A 20165-nucleotide genomic window follows, 5' to 3' on the forward strand; every position below is an offset into this window, starting at 1 on the left:
CCCCCCCCCAACACAAAAAGCCCTTTGTGAACTAACACTTGCACTTGACTTTCTTCCCCCTTACTAGCTCTGACTTCTCTGATAGGTACTTAATTGAGGAAAAAATGTACTATGTGATATGTGGTTGTCCCACCTAGATATCTTAAGATGAATGCACTAACTGTAAGTCGCTCTGGATACGAGCGTTGGCTAAATTATTCAAATGCAAAATGTAAAATGTTCCAGACTGAACTGCTTGCCATGCGGTGGCAGAGAGAACAGTATATGACTTTAGTGGCTGGAGTCTTTGACAATTCTTTGGGCCTTCTCCTGACACCGCCTGGTATAGAGGTCCTGGATGGCAGGGAGCTCAGCACCAGTGACACACAGGGCTGTACTCACCACCCTCTATAGTGCCTTGCGGTCGGATGCATTGCAGTTGACGTACCAAGCGGTGATGCAGCCAATCAAGATTCTCTCAATGGTGCAGCTGTATAACTTTTTGAGGATCTGATAGCCCATACCAAATCTTTTCAGCCTCTTGTTGTGCCCTCTTCACAAATGTGTGGGTGTGTGTGGATCATGTTAGTTCCTTAGTGACGTGGACGCAGAGGAACTTGAAGCTCTTGACCTGCTCCACTACAGCCCCATCGATGTGGATGGGTGAGTGCTCGCCCCTCCTATTCCCGTAGTCCACGATCAGCTCCTTTGTCTTGCTGATGTTGAAGGAGAGGTTGTTGTCCTGGCACCACACTACCAGGTCTCTGATCTCGTCCCTACAGGCTGCTTCATTGTCGTCGGTGATCAGTCCTACCACCGTTGTGTCATCAGCAAACTTGATGATGGTGTTGGAGTCAAAAATATTAGCGTCATAGCTCTTATTGCAGGACTTTGACAATGGCAAATCTCCTCCCCAGCCAATATATTGAACATTCATATTGAAAGGTATAGTCTTACCTATGAAGTGTGCACCCATGAAATGGAGAGGTGATTTGCCACAGTCAAAGTCCTGCGAGAGCTATGAGGCTAATATCTGCCAACTCTACAGTTTTGTTCTGCGGGTGTCACTGTGTAGGCATATACCCCATTTCATAGGTGCACACCATAGGTAAGGCTGTACAGTGCATATACACTACATGGCCGAAGGAATTTGGACACCCTTTCAAATTAGTGGATTTGTCACGCCCTGACCTCAGAGATCCCTGTTTATTCTCTATATTTTGGTTAGGTCAGGGTGTGACTAGGGTGGGTACTCTAGTTTTTGTATATCTATGTTTTCTTTTTCTTTTTTGGCCTTGTATGGTTCCCAATCAGAGGCAGCTGTCTGTCGTTGTCTCTGATTGGGGATCATACTTGGGCAGCCCTTTTTCCCACCTTCAGTTGTGGGATCTTGTTTTTGTTAGTTGCTGTGTTAGCGCTATGAAGCGTTATGTTTGTTGTATTGTTTCTTTTTTTTGGTGTTCATTTAATAAATTCAAAATGTACGCCTACCACTCTGCACCTTGGTCTCATTCGAACAACCATTGCTGCCAGGTGTATAAAATTGAGTACTCAGCCATGCAGTGTCCATAGACAAACATTGGCAGTAGAATGGCCCATACTGAAGAGCTCAGTGACTTTCAACGTGGCACCGTCACAGGATGCCACCTTTACAACAAGTCAGTTCGTCCAATTTCTGCCCTGCTAGAGCTGCCCCGGTCAACTGTAGGTGATGTTATTATGAAGTGGTTCTGCCCTGCTAGAGCTGCCCCGGTCAACTGTAGGTGATGTTATTGTGAAGTGGTTCTGCCCTGCTAGAGCTGCCCCGGTCAACTGTAGGTGATGTTATTGTGAAGTGGTTCTGCCCTGCTAGAGCTGCCCCGGTCAACTGTAGGGGATGTTATTATGAAGTGGTTCTGCCCTGCTAGAGCTACCCCGGTCAACTGTAGGTGATGTTATTGTGAAGTGGTTCTGCCCTGCTAGAGCTGCCCCGGTCAACTGTAGGTGATGTTATTGTGAAGTGGTTCTGCCCTGCTAGAGCTGCCCCGGTCAACTGTAGGTGATGTTATTGTGAAGTGGTTCTGCCCTGCTAGAGCTGCCCCGGTCAACTGTAGGTGATGTTATTGTGAAGTGGTTCTGCCCTGCAAGAGCTGCCCCGGTCAACTGTAGGTGATGTTATTGTGAAGTGGTTCTGCCCTGCTAGAGCTACCCCGGTCAACTGTAGGTGATGTTATTGTGAAGTGGTTCTGCCCTGCAAGAGCTGCCCCGGTCAACTGTAGGGATGTTATTGTGAAGTGGAAACGTCTAGGAGCAACAATGGCTCTGTCACAAAGTTGTAGGCCACACAAACTCACAGAATGGGGCCGCTGATTGCTGAAGCACATAGAACGTAAAAATCGTCTGGCCTCACTACCTACCAAGTTCCAAACTGTATCTGGAAGCAATGTCAGCACAAGAACTGTTGTCAGGACTTCATGAAATGGGTTTCCATAGCCGAACAGCCGTGCACACAAGCCTAAAATCACCATGCTTAATGCCACACGTCGGCTGGAGTGGTGTAAAAGCTTGCCACCACTGGACTCTGGAGCAGTGGAAATGCAATCTGGGTTTGGCAGATGCCACTTTCGTCCTTTGGAATTGTCCATCTGTAGCAGCAAAAGGGGGACCAACTCCATATTAATGCCCATGATCTTGGAATGAGATGTCGCAACAGACAGGTGTCCACATACTTTTGTATGTATGTATGCCCCAAATGCAATACTTTTATAATCCAACCTTTTTTTAGCATTAGCTAGTTCAAATATGTCACGAAAACCACTATTTGTATCCGTTTGCGTCACTTTCAATGAGGGACTTTTATTTGAAAGCCGAAACGCAAATTCCACTATTGTTGTTAATCGACATTGTGGCAAGCTTCACATAGGTCCCGTCCTCTCCGTATCCTTTCTCTCGACTGACTAACATCTGCTGTCGTATCTCTGTCCATCAGTGGGGGCGACGTGGAGAGAAACCTTGAGGCGTCATTGTTCGAAGAACTTCGTTTCAACCCCAGTTCCCATTGTCCACTAAGTGAAGAAGAGGATGGTGCTTGCTCGCTGCTGCTTTCCCGCGTCGGTAAAGATGAACGTCGCGCTGCTTGCCTGCTTGGTTGCGCTTGTGGGCATCTGCTTGGCGCGCTCGGACGCTCCGCGAGGGGTGGCGGTGCCCTTTGTTTTTGACCTCAAAGCGACTTGCGACCCTCCGTGCCAACATGCTGGCATCTGCATCCGAAACAACACCTGCTTCTGTTCTCGCGGCTATGAGGGAGAGACCTGCCAGTATGGTGATGTTACAACTTTATATTTACCTACAAAGGAGACGGTAAACAAAATAGTCCAAACTAGAAAAGAAAAGTGATGCATTGGAGAATATATGAAATGTGTATATCATATATTTTTTTCTTCACAACATGTGATGCAAAGGTTGCATGACTTACTGGGTGAGTGCTGATGAATATATTGTCTGTTGTTTTGAACAGCTAACTGCTATCCTAAATGTAAGAATGGAGGAGAGTGCCTTCGCCCTGGAAAATGCAGATGTCCTTCTGGATTTGGAGGAAAATATTGTCATAAAGGTACTTATCTAATTCTGTTAACCTTTTAGATATACAGTATGTTGGTGCTTGGTTAATGTTACACATCTGATTAAATATTGTAATCATATTTATTTATTGGTAACTACAGTAGGCTAGTACAAGTAGCCTAATATGTTTAATTTAGAGAGACTGTGCTTTGAAAAGGGTAGGGAGTTAAGACTTGAACATGGACATGGAGAGGTAAGTGGATGATTTGATTTTATGTCTGTCTTTTCCAGTGAAATGTGATAGTGGATGCTGGAATGGGGGCGACTGCATTGCTGTGAATGGAGTGGCCAAGTGCATCTGTCCCTCCAGCTGGACTGGCTCCAAATGCCAAGAGGGTTTGTTTACCTCCTAATTAGCCTAATCCACACAGAGGTGAGACTGGTTGCTCAGCTGGCCTATTAATCAACAGTAGCATATTAATCCTCTCCGGAACCCTCTGGCAACTCCATTGAAATGCTGAGATATCTTCACACCTACTAAAACAATAAAGAATAGTTGTTTCAATTACGATCGAATGGGACAAAGAAAACGCTTCACATGGCCAAAGGTATAATGATGATTTATTGGTTCCCAGAAAGTTGAGAATGCGATGTTTCCCCAGCGATCTGTCCCCAGGGGTGCAGGAACGGGGGCAGCTGTGTGGCCCCAGGAATCTGCAGCTGTCCAGAGGGCTGGCTGGGTGGAGCCTGCCACACTGGTGAGTGAGATCTTAAGATGAATGCACTAACTGTAAGTCGCTCTGGATGCAAACATCTGCTAAATTACTAAATGTAATGTAAAACATGAGAATCATACACACTTCACACTCATACACTCATATTTGGCACACAACCAACATACACTATACACATTTTCAGACATGCACTTCCTTACTCTGACCCCAACAGACACACAAACACAGTAATTATGCACACACTTGCAGACACACTTACACAGATACAGGCAACAGGCCAAATAAATGTATAACCCATAACTGGAGCCTAATCACTGATCTGTTCTGGATGTGTGTTAAGAGTGTTAATTTTTAACACACTGACACACTTGGGTCAAACAATAGATAGCAGAGAAGTTAATCAGGCATGCTAAAATATAAATCCTTTATCCTGAAATAATCTGAGTGAGAAACCTGTCAATATGAGATACCTGTTGAAAATGACTGTTTTGAGATATTCTGAGAGCTGTCATTCTCCAGATGTGAAGAGGCCAACAGAAAAAATAATGAACCCTCCTTCCTCTCTTAACATCTCTTTTTCTCATTTCCCCCTCCCTCCGTCTCTCTTCTCTCGCTCTATCTTGCAGCTGTGTGTCACCGGCCATGTCTGAATGGAGGCAAGTGTTTGTCTCCCGATTCGTGCCGCTGTCGCCCTCCTTACTCTGGACCACACTGTGAGGAGAGGAAGGTGTTTTAACCCTATTGGGGTCAGAGGTCAAAGAGGACCAGTCAGAGGCCATATAGAACCGTATTCATTCCAAATCTGGTGCTTTAGATATCGTCTCTGCCTTTGGTAAAAATGTTTATTTTTATTTTTATAAAGAACCACAGATTTGTGTTAACAATAACATTTGACTGTTAATTCAATATCTACTATACAATTTTGGGTTTGAGCTATATTATGAATAAAATGTGGCTAAAAGGTTTGTTATTTTCTTTTGAAATCATTTCTTATCATGCAGTCAGATGATTTACAGTAAAACAACACTAGCAAACTGCTTTTACTAACAATATACTGTAGCCAATTAATAGAATAACTAAACTGTTACAAAAGTGTTCGTCCATGCCTTACTGAATTGCATTTCAAGCATTCAACGTGTTACTTAAAGCAAATGACACTAACTTTTTATTTTGTTTCCATATGCGTGGTTTACAACAACGCGGTGTAAATGTTAAAATAACAAATGTTTTGACCTATGTACAGTATAACGTATAAAATTGATCAAGTATATCTGAATTGATACTTACAACAGATCTCATCAACAGTTACAAAACAATTGCAGACAAGTGGCCCTAAAAATCAAATAAGCTAATAACATTTCCAAGGGCAGATGTGATGTATAAAGAAGAATAGTGTTATTTCTCAATAAATATTTAGTATGAAACAGTGCACAACAGCTTAGGCAACAAAAAACAAACACTTTCTGTATCACAATAAACCCGAGCTGAAAAAAACTTTGGCCAAATCAATAACAAGGAACAACAAATCAAAAAGAAAAGTGGGTATTAATATCTTATAAAGCCAGATTGTTCTTCAATAAACCATTACTCATTTTTCATCTGATCCTCTTCTCTTACTCCAACATAATACTGTGTGCAGTAACACTTTTTTTATAAAAAGCCTTGGATAAGGACAATAAAACACATTTGTATGCATTAAAATACATGACTTCATGTCTGTTAGATTACATGGTTTGCCTATGTAAACATAGGCAGCACATTTCTGATCTTTTGCCCATTTATTGTTAAATGAGCTGATCTGATTGGTCAAAACACCTATTAGTGGAAAAAGATCAGACTTGGGCTGCCTGTGTAAATGTAGCTTTTGAGACAACACGATTGGCATAAACATTTCTGAATGGATATGCAGTGTTTAAGGCAGTATTATGCATTGTTTATGAATATGTTATGCAAGGGCTTTACATCAATGTGCTACCTTGAGCATTGAGGTAGTAACAAAACGGACAATTAGATACGTGCAATATATCCGGCCCCTCTGTTAATTTACAAAGATACACACAAGCACACATACAGGCACACACACTTCATGATCACACACTGCCTAATAAGGACTCTCCACTTGCGCTGTGTATTTTGTAAAACTTCAGCATCTTCAGTCATTTCCCTTATGCAAGAGCGGCCTACAAAAGAGCAGAGATCTTACAGTACATAATCTCCCAACAATAAAAAATTAAAAAATGTTAATAAACACCTAAACTGTGGCCCAATGCTCACCTTTAACCCACAGGTGACGCCAGTGTACCCGTTGCGGCAGTGGCAGAAGTTGGGCAGGACACACCTTCCCCCGTTGAGGCATCTCTGCTTACAGATGGCTGTCCGTTAGGCAGAAGGAGGAAATAGTATAGAACTCAATATAAGTACAGGATAAAAGTATATAGCTATGTATTGAAACTTGGCAACAATATATCATATTGAATGAGAGAAGGACTCACCAGACTGACACTGTAGGCCTTCCCATCCTGTGGAACAGTGGCAGGTGTTGGGTCCCACACACTCACCACCGTTCTTACACTTCTGCAGGCACACAGCTAAATACACACACACACACACACACACACACACAGAGTTGCTTAGCATTGTAAAGGCATCTTTACATGGTGACAGGTTCAGGTTAACAGTGGTTGTACATTATGTTGTCACTCACGAATGTTACACCTCTTCCCCCTCCACCCAGAGGCACAGGAGCAGGAGTTGGGCCCCACACACTTCCCCTTGTTCATGCACATGGGGTCGCACACACCTGAAAGACACAATGCAACATGCATTTTTGGCTCAACTAACATAACTGCATGTACATACTAGCTTGCTACAGGGTTATTACAATTAGGTCCTTTCACATGTATTTCCGTTGGTATAGGGCCTATAACCATTTAATACTACATGGATAGACAGTGATGTGGGGTGTTTGGTCGTGTTGGGTGGCAGTGGCTCTTACTCTTCTGACACCGCTTCCCTGTGTAGCCCCCGGGGCAGGAACACACGCTGTTCCTCATACACTGACCTCCATTCTTACAGGGAGGGCTGCAGACAGCTGGAGGGCAAGGCACACAGTGACACAGCTACAGTTATACCTCACTAAACCACAGAACCACCATGCAATAGACTTCTGTGCAAAATGACGGATCAATCACTAATAGGGGAACAGTAGAATGTGTCATAATCAATTGAAGTTATTGATTGTCAGTGTGACACCTATTCTTACCAATCTGACATCGGGAGCCATAGAAGCCACCGGGACAGGCGCAGATGTTGGGTTTGATACAAGTCCCACCATTCAAACACACTGGATTGCAGACAGCTGGAGGTGAAGACAATGGAATATTTAGCCCATAGCTAACACACTGTTGTCGAAAAGAGATATATTCGTCATGGGCTTCTAAGTAGAAACATGTGGTGTTGATTGGAGTTACCTGAGTTACATGTTGGTCCGTACCAGCCAGACTTGCACTTACACACATCGGGAGAAATACACTCCCCTCCGTTTTCACAGTGCCTGTTGCACACCACTGAACAGAGAAACACATAGACACAGTTACACACGACAACTCCTAACCCCTATACACACATTCCATTTTGTTAGGAAGCAGACTGGTTTAGATAATTGTAGGGAAACATGATATATGCCAGAAAGGGTCAAATGGATTGAATTATCTCTCACTGATTTCACATCTTGGTCCCACGTAACCGTAAGGACAGGTGCAGAGATTCCTGACCAGACAGGTTCCTCCATGCTGGCAAGATGGCTCACAGTTAGCTACAAACACAGTAACCAAGGGGTGTACAGAGCATCCAGTAAGAAAAGGACAATATATACAATATTTAACATGGAGAACATGTAGCCTGTACCCAGATCTGTTTGTGCTATCTTACCAACTCCTATTACGTCATTGTCAAGCCACACAATGAGTGACAATGAGTTGGCAAGTTAGCACAGATTTGGGGCCAGGATATAGAGTACATAGTTCGAGTTCAAATATGTGTGGGATGATATGTTTACCTTCCTCACATGTTGGTCCGCTGTAGCCCACGGGACAGACACACACATCTGGGCTGACACACTTCCCCTGGTTCTTGCAGTCCGGGCGGCAGACAGCTGAGAAGGTAGAAGGTTAATAGAATTTACAACTTCTATGTGTAACTGAAAACAACTTTTTCAAATTTACAGACATTTTTGCAGAAGTTACTTTGTAACTCTCATAAAAAGCCTTAAGAATAGAAACTCAGCTGTCTCGTCCAACCCTGACTGTTGTTCCCACCTATGTGGCAGTTATATCCGGTATAGCCTTCTTTACAAGTGCAGGTATTGTGTAGAGAGCACTCCATATTCCTTCCACATGGATACCGGCACACAGCTGGAAAACACCACAAACAGTTTCATGGGAACCTACAGTTTCCAGTGGCTTGCGAAAGTATTCACCCCCCTTGGTATTTTTTGGAGTTAAAATAGATTTTGGGGGTTTTGTATCATTTGATTTACACAACATGCCAACCACTTTGAAGATGTAAAATATATTTTATTGTGAAACAAACAAGAAATAAGACAAAAAAACTGAATGCTTGAGCGTCCATAACTATTCACCCCCCCCCAAAGTCAATACTTTGTAGAGCCACCATAGTCTCTTGGGGTATGACTCTATAAGCTTGGCACATCTAGCCACTGGGATTTTTGCCCATTCTTCAAGGCAAAACTGCTCCAGCTCCTTCAAGTTGGATTTGTTCCGCTGGTGTACAGAAATCTTTAAGCAATCCCACAGATTCTCAATTGGATTGAGGTCTGGGCTTTGACTAGGCCATTCCAAGACACTTAAATGTTTCCCCTTAAACCACTCGAGTGTTGCTTTAGCATTTTGCTTAGGGTCATTGTCCTGCTGGAAGGTGAACCTCCGTCCCAGTCTCAAATCTCTGGAAGACTGAAACAGGTTTCCCTCAAGAATTTTCCTGTATTTAGCGCCAACCATCATTCCTTCAATTCTGACCAGTTTCCCAGTCCCTGCCGAAGAAAAACATCCCCACAGCATGATGCTGCCACCACCATGCTTCACTGTGGGATGGTGTTCTCGGGGGATAATGAGAGGTGTTGGGTTTGCGCCAGACATAGTGTTTTCCTTGATGGCCAAAAAGCAAAATGTTAGTCTCATCTGAACAGAATACCTTTTTCCATATGTTTGGGGAATCTCCCACATGCCTTTTGGTGAACACCAAATGTGTTTGCTTATTTTTTTCTTTAAGCAATGTTTTTTTTCCTGGCCACTCTTCCATAAAGCCCAGCACTGTGGAGTGTACGGCAGATACACCAATCTCCGCTGTGGAGGTTTGCAGCTGCTTGGGGTTTATCTTTGGTCTCTTTGTTGCCTCTCTGATTAATGCCCTCCTCGCCTGGTCTGTGAGTTTTGATGGGAGGTCCTCTCCTGGCAGGTTTGTTGTGGTGCAATATTCTTTACATTTTTGAATAATGGATTTAATGGTGTTCCGTGGAATGTTCAAAGTTTCTGATATTTTTTTATAACTCAACCCTGATCTGTACTTCCCCTCAACTTTGTCCCTGAAGTGTTTGAGGAGTTCCTTGGTCTTGGAGCCGCTTGCTTGGTGGTGCCCCTTGCTTAGTGGTGTTGCAAACTCTGGGGCCGTTCAGAACAGGTATACACAGTTAAAGTCGGACGTTTACATACACTTAGGTTGGAGTCATTAAAACTCGTTTTTCAACCCCCACACATTTCTTGTTAACAAACTTTAGTTTTGGCAAGTCGGTTAGGACATTTACTTTGTGCATGACACAAGTAATTTTTCCAACAATTGTTTACAGACCGATTATTTCACATAATTCACTGTATCACAATTCCAGTGGGTCAGAAGTTTACATACACTAAGTTGACTGTGCCTTTAAACAGCTTGGAAAATTCCTGAAAATTATGCCATAGCTTTAGAAGCTTCTGATAGGCTAATTGACATAATTTAAGTCAATTGGAGGTGTACCTGTGGATGCATTTCAAGGCCTACCTTCAAACTCAGTGCCTCTTTGCTTGACATCATGGGAAAATCAAAAGAAACCAGCTAAGACCTCAGAAAACAATTTGTAGACCTCCACAAGTCTGGTTCATCCTTGGGAGCAATTTCCAAACGCCTGAAGGTACCACTTTCATCTGTACAAACAATAGTACACAAGTATAAACACCATGGGACCATGCAGCTGTCATACCGCTCAGGAAGGAGACGTGTTCTGTCTCCTAGAGACAAACGTACTTTGGTGCGAAAAGTGCAAATCAATCCCAGAACAACAGCTAAGGACCTTGTGAAGATGCTGAAAGATACAGGTACAAAAGTATCTATATCCACAGTAAAACGAGTCCTATATCGACATAACCTGAAAGGCCGCTCAGCAAGGAAGAAGCCACCACTCCAAAACCGCCATAAAAAAGCCAGACTATGGTTTGCAACTGCACATGGGGACAAAATCGTGCTTTTTGGAGAAATGTTCTCTGGTCTGATGAAACAAAACAGAACTGTTTGGCCATAATGACCATTGTAATGTTTGTAGGAAAAAGGTGGAGGCTTGCAAGCTGAAGAACACCATCCCAACCATGAAGCACGGGGGTGGCAGCATCATGTTGTGGGGGTGCTTTGCTGCAGGAGGGACTGGTGAACTTCACAAAATAGATGACATCATGAGGCAGGAAAATTATGTGGATATATTGAAGCAACATCTCAAGACATCAGTCAGGAAGTTAAAGCTTGGTCACAAATGGGTCTTCCAAATGGACAATGAGCAAACTTCCAATGTTGTGGCAAAATGGCTTAAGGACAACAAAGTCAAGGTATTGGAGTGGTCATCACAAAGCCCTGACATCAATCCTATAGAAAATTTGTGGAGAGAACTTAAAAAGCTTGTGCGAGCATGGAGGCCTACAAACCTAACTCATTTACACCAGCTCTGTCAGGAGGAATGGGCCAAAATTCACCCAACTTATTGTGCTAAGCTTGTGGAAGGCTACCCAAAACGTTTGACCCAAGTTAAACAATTTATAGGCAATGCAACAAAATACTAATTGACTGCATGTATACTTCTGACCCACTCGGAATGTGACAAAATAAATAAAAGCTGAAATAAATCACTCTTTACTATTATTCTGACATTTCACATTCTTAAAATACAGTGGTGATCCTAACTGACCTCAGACAGGTTTTTTTAAAACTTGGATTAAATGTCAGGAATAGTGAAAAACTGACTTTAAATGTGTTTGGCTAAGGTGTATGTAAACATCTGACATCAACTGTATATACTGAGATCATGTGACATATCATGTGACACTTAGATTACACACACGTGGACTTTATTTAACTAATTATGTGACTTCTGAAGGTAATTGGTTGCACCAGATCTTATTTAGGGTCTTCATAGCAAACGGGGTGAATACATATGTACACACCACTTTTCCGTTTTTTATTTTGTATCATTTTTTGAAACATGCTATTTTTTTAATTTCACTTCACCAATTTGGACTATTTTGTGTATGTCCACTACATGAAATCCAAATAAAAATCCATTTAAATTACAGGTTGTAATGCAACAAAATAGGAAAAACGCCAAGGAGGATGAATAATTTTGCAAGGCATTGTACTTCCATGTAAGGATTTGAATGTTAAAAAGATATGAAAAAAAGAACAAAGACCATATGAATGAAAAACAGACAACAAGAGTGCTAACCGCTAACCTTTGCAGGTGACCCCATCTCCAGTGTAACCATACGGGCAGCGGCCACACTTGAAGGAGCCTGAGACAGTGGGCTCGCAGGGCACACCGGAGAAGCAGGGAGAGTCTGCACAGGTCACAATGGGAGACGATGACCCCCACCTCACCCTGTGGCTGAGGTCAGGAGTCAGTTCCACCTTGCTGCTCTGACCTCGGTTGTGATTGGTGGGGGTGGAGACTCTGGTGATAGTTTGGTCCTGGGGGCTAATAGATGTCTTTCTGTTCACGGAGAAGACTCTCTTGCTCCCCAATGAGGGCCCCTCAGTTTTTCTCCTGTTCTGGGGGAAGGAGGTGGAGGAAGAAGAGGAGGAGGTGGTGCCAGTGATTTCCCTACTGGAGTCTTCCGTCACTTGAGGACGTCCATCTTCTCTGTTGGTGGTAACTGGCCTCTGTCCTGTAAAACACTGGAAGTTAGAAATTAAATGGGATTTGTATAAGAGCTATTATAACTCAATCACCTCTATCAACTCTATCAATTAACCCTGAAGACCTAGCTAAATAATACTGGCATAACAGTTAGCTTTACTAGGAGCCAGCTATGATCCAGCTATAAAACTATGAAAAAAGCCCATATAAGCCCAGATATTTAATAACCTTATTATAAACACCCAAACCCCGAGGAATCATCAGCTAAGTGATCAGGTGACCCTTCTCACCTGTTGTGGTGCTTCTACTACAGGTGTGTCCGTTGCCATGGAGCCCAGGTGGACAGGGTCCACAGATGTACCCTACGGACACATGTGTGCTCTTGAAGCACTGCACCCCTGGGTAGCATGGTTGTCTGGAGCAGGGGGCCTGGTTTGATGGTTTAACCGTGCCAGAACCCTGGTGACCTCCTGTGGGTACAGCGGGTACAGGCACGGTCACTCTATGAATAGGCTCGAAGTCATCATCCTTACCACTGGACGACTCCGATTTAACTACAGAAGAAGAGGAGGTAGAATATAATTATTCACAGTCAATAGAAATATATTGATAAAATAATGAGGGGTGGGGGTGAGAGGATAGGGGTAGAGAAAGGGAGAGATACAGAGGGAGGGATAGAAACAGAGACAGGGAGAGGGGGAGAGTGGGACCCACTGCAACTCTTCCCGTCCCCAGTGTAACCCTCTGGACAGAAGCCACAGGTGAATGAGCCTAGTGTGTTTTTGCAGCCCACCCCAGGGAAGCATGGCTCTGCGGCACATTCATCCACATCCTCTCTACAGGTATGACCTGGAACACAAAAACAACATGAATGAAAACTCAGCCTCCCACACACACAGATTGTAATCTACTAACAAAACATCAAAATCTAAATTCACTGAACCAGATAAGGAAATCTACAATGCTTGTATCCAAACACTAAAGAGTGGTCATAAGGAGTATGGTTCATAGAATGTCAAAGCACAGCTTCCTAACTGAATGATTCAAAGTAAGTTCTCAGAGTCATAAAAGCATCCGAGACCCACAAATGAGCTGCAGTATTAGCATGTACAGCATGTACAACGTACAGTGTGCGTTGTAATTCTACTTATGTCATGTACAGTACCGGTCATTCCGGGGGGACAGATGCAGGAGAAAGAGTTGGGTCCGTCTATACACTTGACCAGACGACAGGGGTTGGGTTTACAGTCGTCTATGTCCTCCTCACACCTGTCCCCTGTGAAGCCAGCGGGACAGACACATAGGTACTCCCCGCTGCCAGAGGGGAGGTTGATGTTTGTAACACAGGAAGCTCCGTTCAGACAGCCACAGGGCCGCAGAGAGATCTGGACGCACACAAAGGAGTGGGAAGTGTTAGTAGAGCTTGAGTTTAATTCACAAATACTTTGAAATGGACATATAAGCATGAGGAAGAATGATTGACAATCCGTGAGTAATTAGTGCATTTTAGTTTTGAATGTCTTGCTAACAGACATACCAAAGCAACAGATGCAGAAAGACTAGTACAGCGGCAGGCTGGACAATAAGGATTGTACATCTAGAGCTCCCTCTCGCAGTAGACAGAAAAGCTGACAATCAAGAGAAATCTCTCGGAATCCCTATTCACAGAGTTAACAGAATCAAGTCAAGGAATTCGCATCCCAAGTTTCTTATTTCGGGAACATCCTTATTCAACAGTGTTCTCATCTTTTGAAACCTACCTGTACAGAGGCAAGCGTCTCAGCACTACAACCGTCTGTGATAGTGAACTGAAAGGTCTGTGTGGAGGAGGAGGCAGGAGTGTCAGTAGCCTTCCAGATGAGCAGGCCAGTGGGGGAGAGGGAGGAGTCCCTGGGGCCTGACTCCAGACTGAACAGCACCACAGAGCCTTCTGGGTCCTGAGCCTGCAGCTGGTACACAAAGTTCTCTCCCTGGAACGTCTGCAGACGCCCCTGTGCTGACTGAAACACTGGTGGCTCATTCTCTTCCAGGCGCAGAATAGTCATATTTAGTAATAACGTTAATCATTTCATCCTTAAAGTCCATGCCATTATCTGAGGTACAAAATATACAATCATTTTCCCTTTATTTCAACTTGTTTATGGATATGTTTATTTATCTTTGTAAATGGTTCTATTCCTAATTTGAACCAGTTGTATTAATTTCTACAATTTACTCTGATTGATCTGGAGTGATTTGGCCTCATTTTGTATAAACACTCAAATCAAAACACAGCACAAAGAACACATTGAGTCAACCACAATTACAGTACCCAGAGGCCTGATGTGTTATTGGGGTCAGACTCATTATAGTAACCTTGTTGTCTATAGCATGACCAACACTGAGCTGTAGACATATTGCAGAGACCATGCAGCCATATGTGTTCTCTGTGACTGTGTGCTGTCGTCAGTAGTGGGTGGCAGCAAATACCTTCCAGTTTGCGTGGTATGAATGTGTATAGAGACGCTGTTGTATAATGTAAACAGCAGTTGTCGAGTAAAAGTACGTTATAGGTAAGAGGACATTGTACTTACTCTCAGCGATGGACCATGTGTATTTGGAGGAGTCTGGTCGGCATATCAGGCAAGGGCTGCTGGGATTGAGGTCTCCTTCTCCATAACACACACTGTCAATGTTGCATGTTTTCTCCTGGGGATTGATACACAGTAACAAAATTGGCATTTATCCGTTTGCCTTTTAGAAAACATAAAAACATCTGTTCTTGCCATTGAAATAGGAACCAGGAACACTTTTCGGGCCAACAAGAGAACAAGGGCTGGCAATGTCTTACTACATATACAAGCAAGTGAACCTTGACAATCACACTGTACATGTGGACTGGGCTAAAACACCTAATTGTTTCCTATGTTAAGAGATGCCAGAGAGGTAATCAATCAGAGCATTGGCCACTTTTCATTTGGGTGATAAATGTTCTGTTTGAGTTCTTGAGAAGAAACTGGTTGGCACGCGTAACAAGGAGGAGTGATGCTCATATAGCACTTGGGGATGTGTGAAACATACTTGTCAGCATGAAGCGTCTCCACTTGCGCCACATAGCTAGCTTTTTGTGTGGCGCCGACTGGTAAGACGCTTCGGGTGGAGGAGTACGTTTCACACATCCCCATGTGCTACACTCACAGTTCGTTTTAAGAGGGTACGAGCCCATGTGCTGGTTTTTCCTGGTGGGAAAGGGGCCTGAAATTTGAGCTAGCCTGAACGTCTGTGGAATGTCCCACAACATAATGTACAGTATCTGTTGAATGTTAGTGTCTAAAGCAGAACACAAACTACGAAAAGCGGATTCATACATCGCCAGGCTGAGAACATGTTCTCAATCAACATGGAAAACACAATGAACAAGGACATGAAAAAAAGGGGGGAAAGTTACCTTGTTACAAGTATTGAATCATTTAAAGTCAGATTCTAATCATTAAACAACACATTCTGATCATGCTACCAGAAACTTTGATACCGTTAAAACCCTGAAAAAAAAGAAGAGAGAAACCCACCCTGGAGGTACAGAGAACGTCAGCGTTGAGCGTGCAGATCTGACAGGCTCCATCGAACAGGGTCAGGATCTTGGCGTTGCTGTAGCCGTAGCCGTCGTTGGACACCTGCCAAGACAACGTTAATGACTTATTATCAGTGACTTCTGGTAATACACCTTTACAGAAGCTACTACTATGTAAGGGTATCATCGTGAAAACATCAGGTTGCACCATCTTGAAAACATCTGGTAGGTGTGCAAACAAACCATATTACAACACTAGGCCAGAACCCTGCCCTGCTGCAAACCGTACTATTGTTTAGGGCTCTCTTACCCAGCTGTATTTTATGAGGGATTTGCCCATTGGTGGGTTGGGATCTTTTGGGTAACAGCTTAAGACTGGCTCCTGGTTAGAAACGGTAAAAACTTTACTGCGATGTGCTGCATAGTGTTGTTCCACTGACTTTGATCTGCCAGCGTGCGAGGGGTCTGTCGGTGGGCGTATCCATGTCCAGGCCTGCAGTGGCTTGTCTGTACTCCAGGGGGAGCTGACACTCCAGACCTGACACATCCAGGAAGGTAGCCAGGGTAAACTGAGGTTCGTCCAGGGTCCACTCACCATCTACAAACTGGACGCACGCAGACAGAGACAGGCGGGGACACTCAGCTCAGAAGTACTGTGCTACAGAAGTTAATATCACAAATATGGAGGTGTGTGTGTGTGTGTGTGTGTGTACAGTGGGGCAAAAAGATGAGAGGCCTGAGAGAGGCCTGTAATTTTCATCATAGGTACACTTCAACTATGACAGACAAAATGAGAAAAAAAATCCAGAAAATCACATGGTAGGATTTTAAATGTATTTATTTGCAAATTATGGTGGAAAATAAGTATTTGGTCAATAACAAAAGTTTCTCAATACTTTGTTATATACTCTTTGTTGGCAATGACAGAGGACAAACGTTTTCTGTAAGTCTTCACAAGGTTTTCACACACTGTTGCTGGTATGTTGGCCCATTCCTCCATGCAGATCTCCTCTAGAGCAGTGATGTTTTGGGGCTGTTGGTGGGCAACACGGACTTTCAACACCCTCCAAAGATTTTCTATGGTGTCGAGATCTGGAGACTGGATAGGCCACTCCAGGACCTTCAAATGCTTCTTACAAAGCCACTCCTTCGTTGCCCGGGCGGTGTGTTTGGGATCATTGTCATGCTGAAAGACCCAGCCACGTTTTATCTTCAATGCCCATGCTGATGGAAGGTTTTCACTCAAAAATCTCACGATACATGGCCCCATTCATTCTTTCCTTTACACAGATCAGTCGTCCTGGTCGCTTTGCAGAAAAAACTGCCCCAAAGCATGATGTTTCCACCCCCATGCTTCACAGTAGGTATGGTGTTCTTTGGATGCAACTCAGCATTCTTTGTCCTCCAAACACGACGAGTTGAGTCTAGGGGGGATGGTAATGAGACCCGTAACATAACTCATGCAAATTATTATTGTGACAAAGGAAAAGTGTGAACGAAATAACCACGACAACAGAAATCTACCGTCAAACTCTAGGTTTATTTATAAACACACGGTAATGGGGGGAGCAGGAAAAGGGGCTGAGCTGGACCCAAGGAAAGAAACAATAAGTATTCAAAAACACCCCTAAGCTAGACTAGCCTACTTTAACAACAGCTAACTAACTAACCAAAAAGAATTGGGCGGACCACCCACTGTATAACTAGTGTATTTAACAAAGTTCACCTACGGGTAGTGTATGCCCATGGGCGACTTGTCTTGGTTTCCCCCTTTTCCCACCAGCAATCAAACACAAACACCATAACCAAAAACAATACTCACAGGTGATGACAAAGTGCTATGAGGTGCTTAAACAAAAGAGAGGTTAAGACACAAAGCGAGAGTGAAACACAGAGACCTACAGACATGACATTTACAGAGAGATTGAGCTGAGCTCTAGAACAAACAAATGATGGGGTTTTTAAACCATGGGGAAGGAACTGTGATAGGTTAGGAAATAGGAGGAGGTGTGTCTTCTGATTGATGATTGATTGTTGACTGATTGGGGAGTGATGATTTTCACCTGTGAGGGGAGAAGGAGAGAAAAGAAACACACACAGGATACACACACACAGGATAACTGTATCCGTAACATTTGGTTTCATCTGACCATATGACATTCTCCCAATCTTCTTCTGGATCATCCAAATGCTCTCTAGCAAACTTCAGATGGGCCTGGACATGTACTGGCTTAAGCAGGGGGACACGTCTGGCACTGCAGGATTTGAGTCCCTGGCGGCGTAGTGTGTTATCAGTGGTCTTGTATGTCTTCCATTTCCTAATAATTGCTCCCACAGTTGATTTCTTCAAACCAAGCTGCTTACCTATTGCAGATTCAGTCTTCCCAGCCTGGTGAAGGTCTACAATTTTGTTTCTGGTGTCCTTTGACAGCTCTTTGGTCTTGGCCATAGTGGAGTTTGGACTGTGACTGTTTGAGGTTGTGGATAGGTGTCTTTTATACTGATAACAAGTTCAAACAGGTGCCATTAATACAGGTAACGAGTGGAGGACAGAGGAGCCTCTTAAATAAGAAGTCTGTGAGAGCCAGAAATCTTGCTTGTTTGTAGGTGACCAAATACTTATTTCCCACTATAATTTACAAATAAATTCAATAAAAATCCTACAATGTGATTTTCTTGATTTTTTTCTCATTTTGTCTGTCATAGTTGAAGTGTACCTATGATGAAAATTACAGGCCTCTCTCATCTTTTTAAGTGGGAGAACTTGCACAATTGGTGGCTGACTAAATACTTTTTTGCCCCACTGTATATGTGTGTGTTTCTGTGTGTGATGTAGTATGGTACCTTTTCCTTCAAAAATTCACACTTGAGTTCATAGGAGTCTTTGAAGCCTTGTCCAAAGACCTGTACAGTGGAGCAGTCACTCTGTCTGACATCACACAGTCCCTCGTTCTCCAGCTCTGTGATCTCTGGAGTCTGGTCTTCACCATCTCAAACGAAACCAGAAACAGACAGAAATGAGAAGCAAAAAAAATGTCAGCAGGTTTTTTTAAATAATTTCACTAGGATTAGTAAATCACTGTGATATGTCTTTGATGAACTATGAGCCAAACCCTGGTCTAGTGTTGACAATATGTATGATTGACTTAGAGTATAGGTGTGTATTACAGATCTAACCCTCCCCTCTTCTTACCATAGATAATGCTGCAGTCATAGGACCCGAACCCGGGGAAGCACACACACCCCAAATTGGAGCACTGCCCATTCCCATTACATAGATTAGGACACTTGAGGAAGGACAGCATGTCCTGGTGCTCTTCCGCTCTCCTCCTCTCCTCCACTAGCCTCCTCTCACACTCGTTCTCAAGCAGAGGCAGAGTGGCGCCCACCCAGGCCTGGTCGTCCTTTAGCTGGAGGTCGCTGACACACATAGCCACCGCCTGGCTCACTATGGCCGGGCCTAAGAGCCGGCCGCAGCCCAGGGCCATGCTGGAGTTAGCCACCGCCCGCTGGCACTGCACCCTGGCCTGGAGCTGTGTTAGCCCAGACAGGGTGGGCCAGGCCGGGGGAGGGGAGAACTCGGGCCGGGCCGTCAGCTCGTGGTCCTCTGGGAAGAAGTAGGTGAAGCCCTCCAGGTCGGACTGGCTCAGGCTCTGGTAGGGCGTGTCGGGGAGGAACTGGTAGGACTGGCGCCTTCCACGGCTCCTCTGGTTGTTGGCTCCATGGCTGGAGCCTGTTAGGGTAGAGCCTCTCTCTACAGGCTGGCCGGCGGTGTCCTCGGCCCGGCCGTGCTCTTTGGAGTTTCCTGACGGGTGGTCGTGGTGGCCTTTGAACAGCTCTACTGATTTGATGTATTCGGCAGTGACATCCAGAGTGGGGATGATACTGTGGAGTCTCACGTTGCCATGGTGAGAACAGGAGGAGTCGGAGCCAGGGATTGGCTGAGACCTGGTTTGCGGGGACATGGGGTGGGACTCCTCTTCACAGTTACAGTACCTGCGAGGGTTTGGGGCGCTCTGATAGGACGGAACGGTGTCAAACAAGCTGCCACCAGGAGGGAGTCTGCCAGAAGAGAAATACATCCTTATCAGTTAGGATCTCGACGGAAACACATTCAACAAATAATGACGTAACACAACCACAGCTGAAAGAGCTCATGTAAAATGTTCAAAATGATTCATATCCATCG

At 44.1% G+C, this 20165-nt stretch overlaps 2 protein-coding genes across 2 annotated transcripts in view; one reads left to right on the forward strand and one right to left on the reverse strand.

Annotated features, from left to right (window-relative positions):
* The first annotated feature begins 2892 nt into the window (after positions 1–2892).
* On the forward strand, positions 2893–5116 carry LOC135522315 (von Willebrand factor D and EGF domain-containing protein-like). Its single transcript, XM_064948452.1, has 5 exons — positions 2893–3280; positions 3476–3571; positions 3811–3915; positions 4182–4277; positions 4880–5116. The coding sequence occupies exons 1-5, from the start codon at positions 3040–3042 to the stop codon at positions 4987–4989; spliced, it is 648 nt and encodes a 215-aa protein (XP_064804524.1). The 5' UTR covers positions 2893–3039; the 3' UTR covers positions 4990–5116.
* A 190-nt stretch (positions 5117–5306) lies between these two features.
* The window catches only part of LOC135522316 (von Willebrand factor D and EGF domain-containing protein-like), a 31452-nt gene continuing 16593 nt past the window's right edge, over positions 5307–20165 (reverse strand). Inside the window, exons 12-31 of the mRNA XM_064948453.1 lie at positions 19170–20038; positions 18821–18966; positions 16417–16581; positions 15975–16079; positions 15000–15114; positions 14187–14449; positions 13592–13811; positions 13141–13275; positions 12717–12980; positions 12023–12454; positions 8570–8665; positions 8311–8406; positions 7972–8067; positions 7724–7819; positions 7516–7611; positions 7249–7344; positions 6958–7053; positions 6746–6841; positions 6528–6625; positions 5307–6433 (exon numbers count right to left, since the gene is read on the reverse strand). Of these exons, the coding sequence (XP_064804525.1) occupies positions 6419–6433; positions 6528–6625; positions 6746–6841; positions 6958–7053; positions 7249–7344; positions 7516–7611; positions 7724–7819; positions 7972–8067; positions 8311–8406; positions 8570–8665; positions 12023–12454; positions 12717–12980; positions 13141–13275; positions 13592–13811; positions 14187–14449; positions 15000–15114; positions 15975–16079; positions 16417–16581; positions 18821–18966; positions 19170–20038 (3595 nt within the window). The 3' untranslated portion in view covers positions 5307–6418. The remainder of the gene's footprint in view (positions 6434–6527; positions 6626–6745; positions 6842–6957; positions 7054–7248; positions 7345–7515; positions 7612–7723; positions 7820–7971; positions 8068–8310; positions 8407–8569; positions 8666–12022; positions 12455–12716; positions 12981–13140; positions 13276–13591; positions 13812–14186; positions 14450–14999; positions 15115–15974; positions 16080–16416; positions 16582–18820; positions 18967–19169; positions 20039–20165) is intronic.

The sequence above is a fragment of the Oncorhynchus masou genome, chromosome 30, assembly GCF_036934945.1.
Source record: "Oncorhynchus masou masou isolate Uvic2021 chromosome 30, UVic_Omas_1.1, whole genome shotgun sequence".
In the NCBI taxonomy this organism is placed as follows: Eukaryota; Metazoa; Chordata; class Actinopteri; order Salmoniformes; family Salmonidae; genus Oncorhynchus; species Oncorhynchus masou.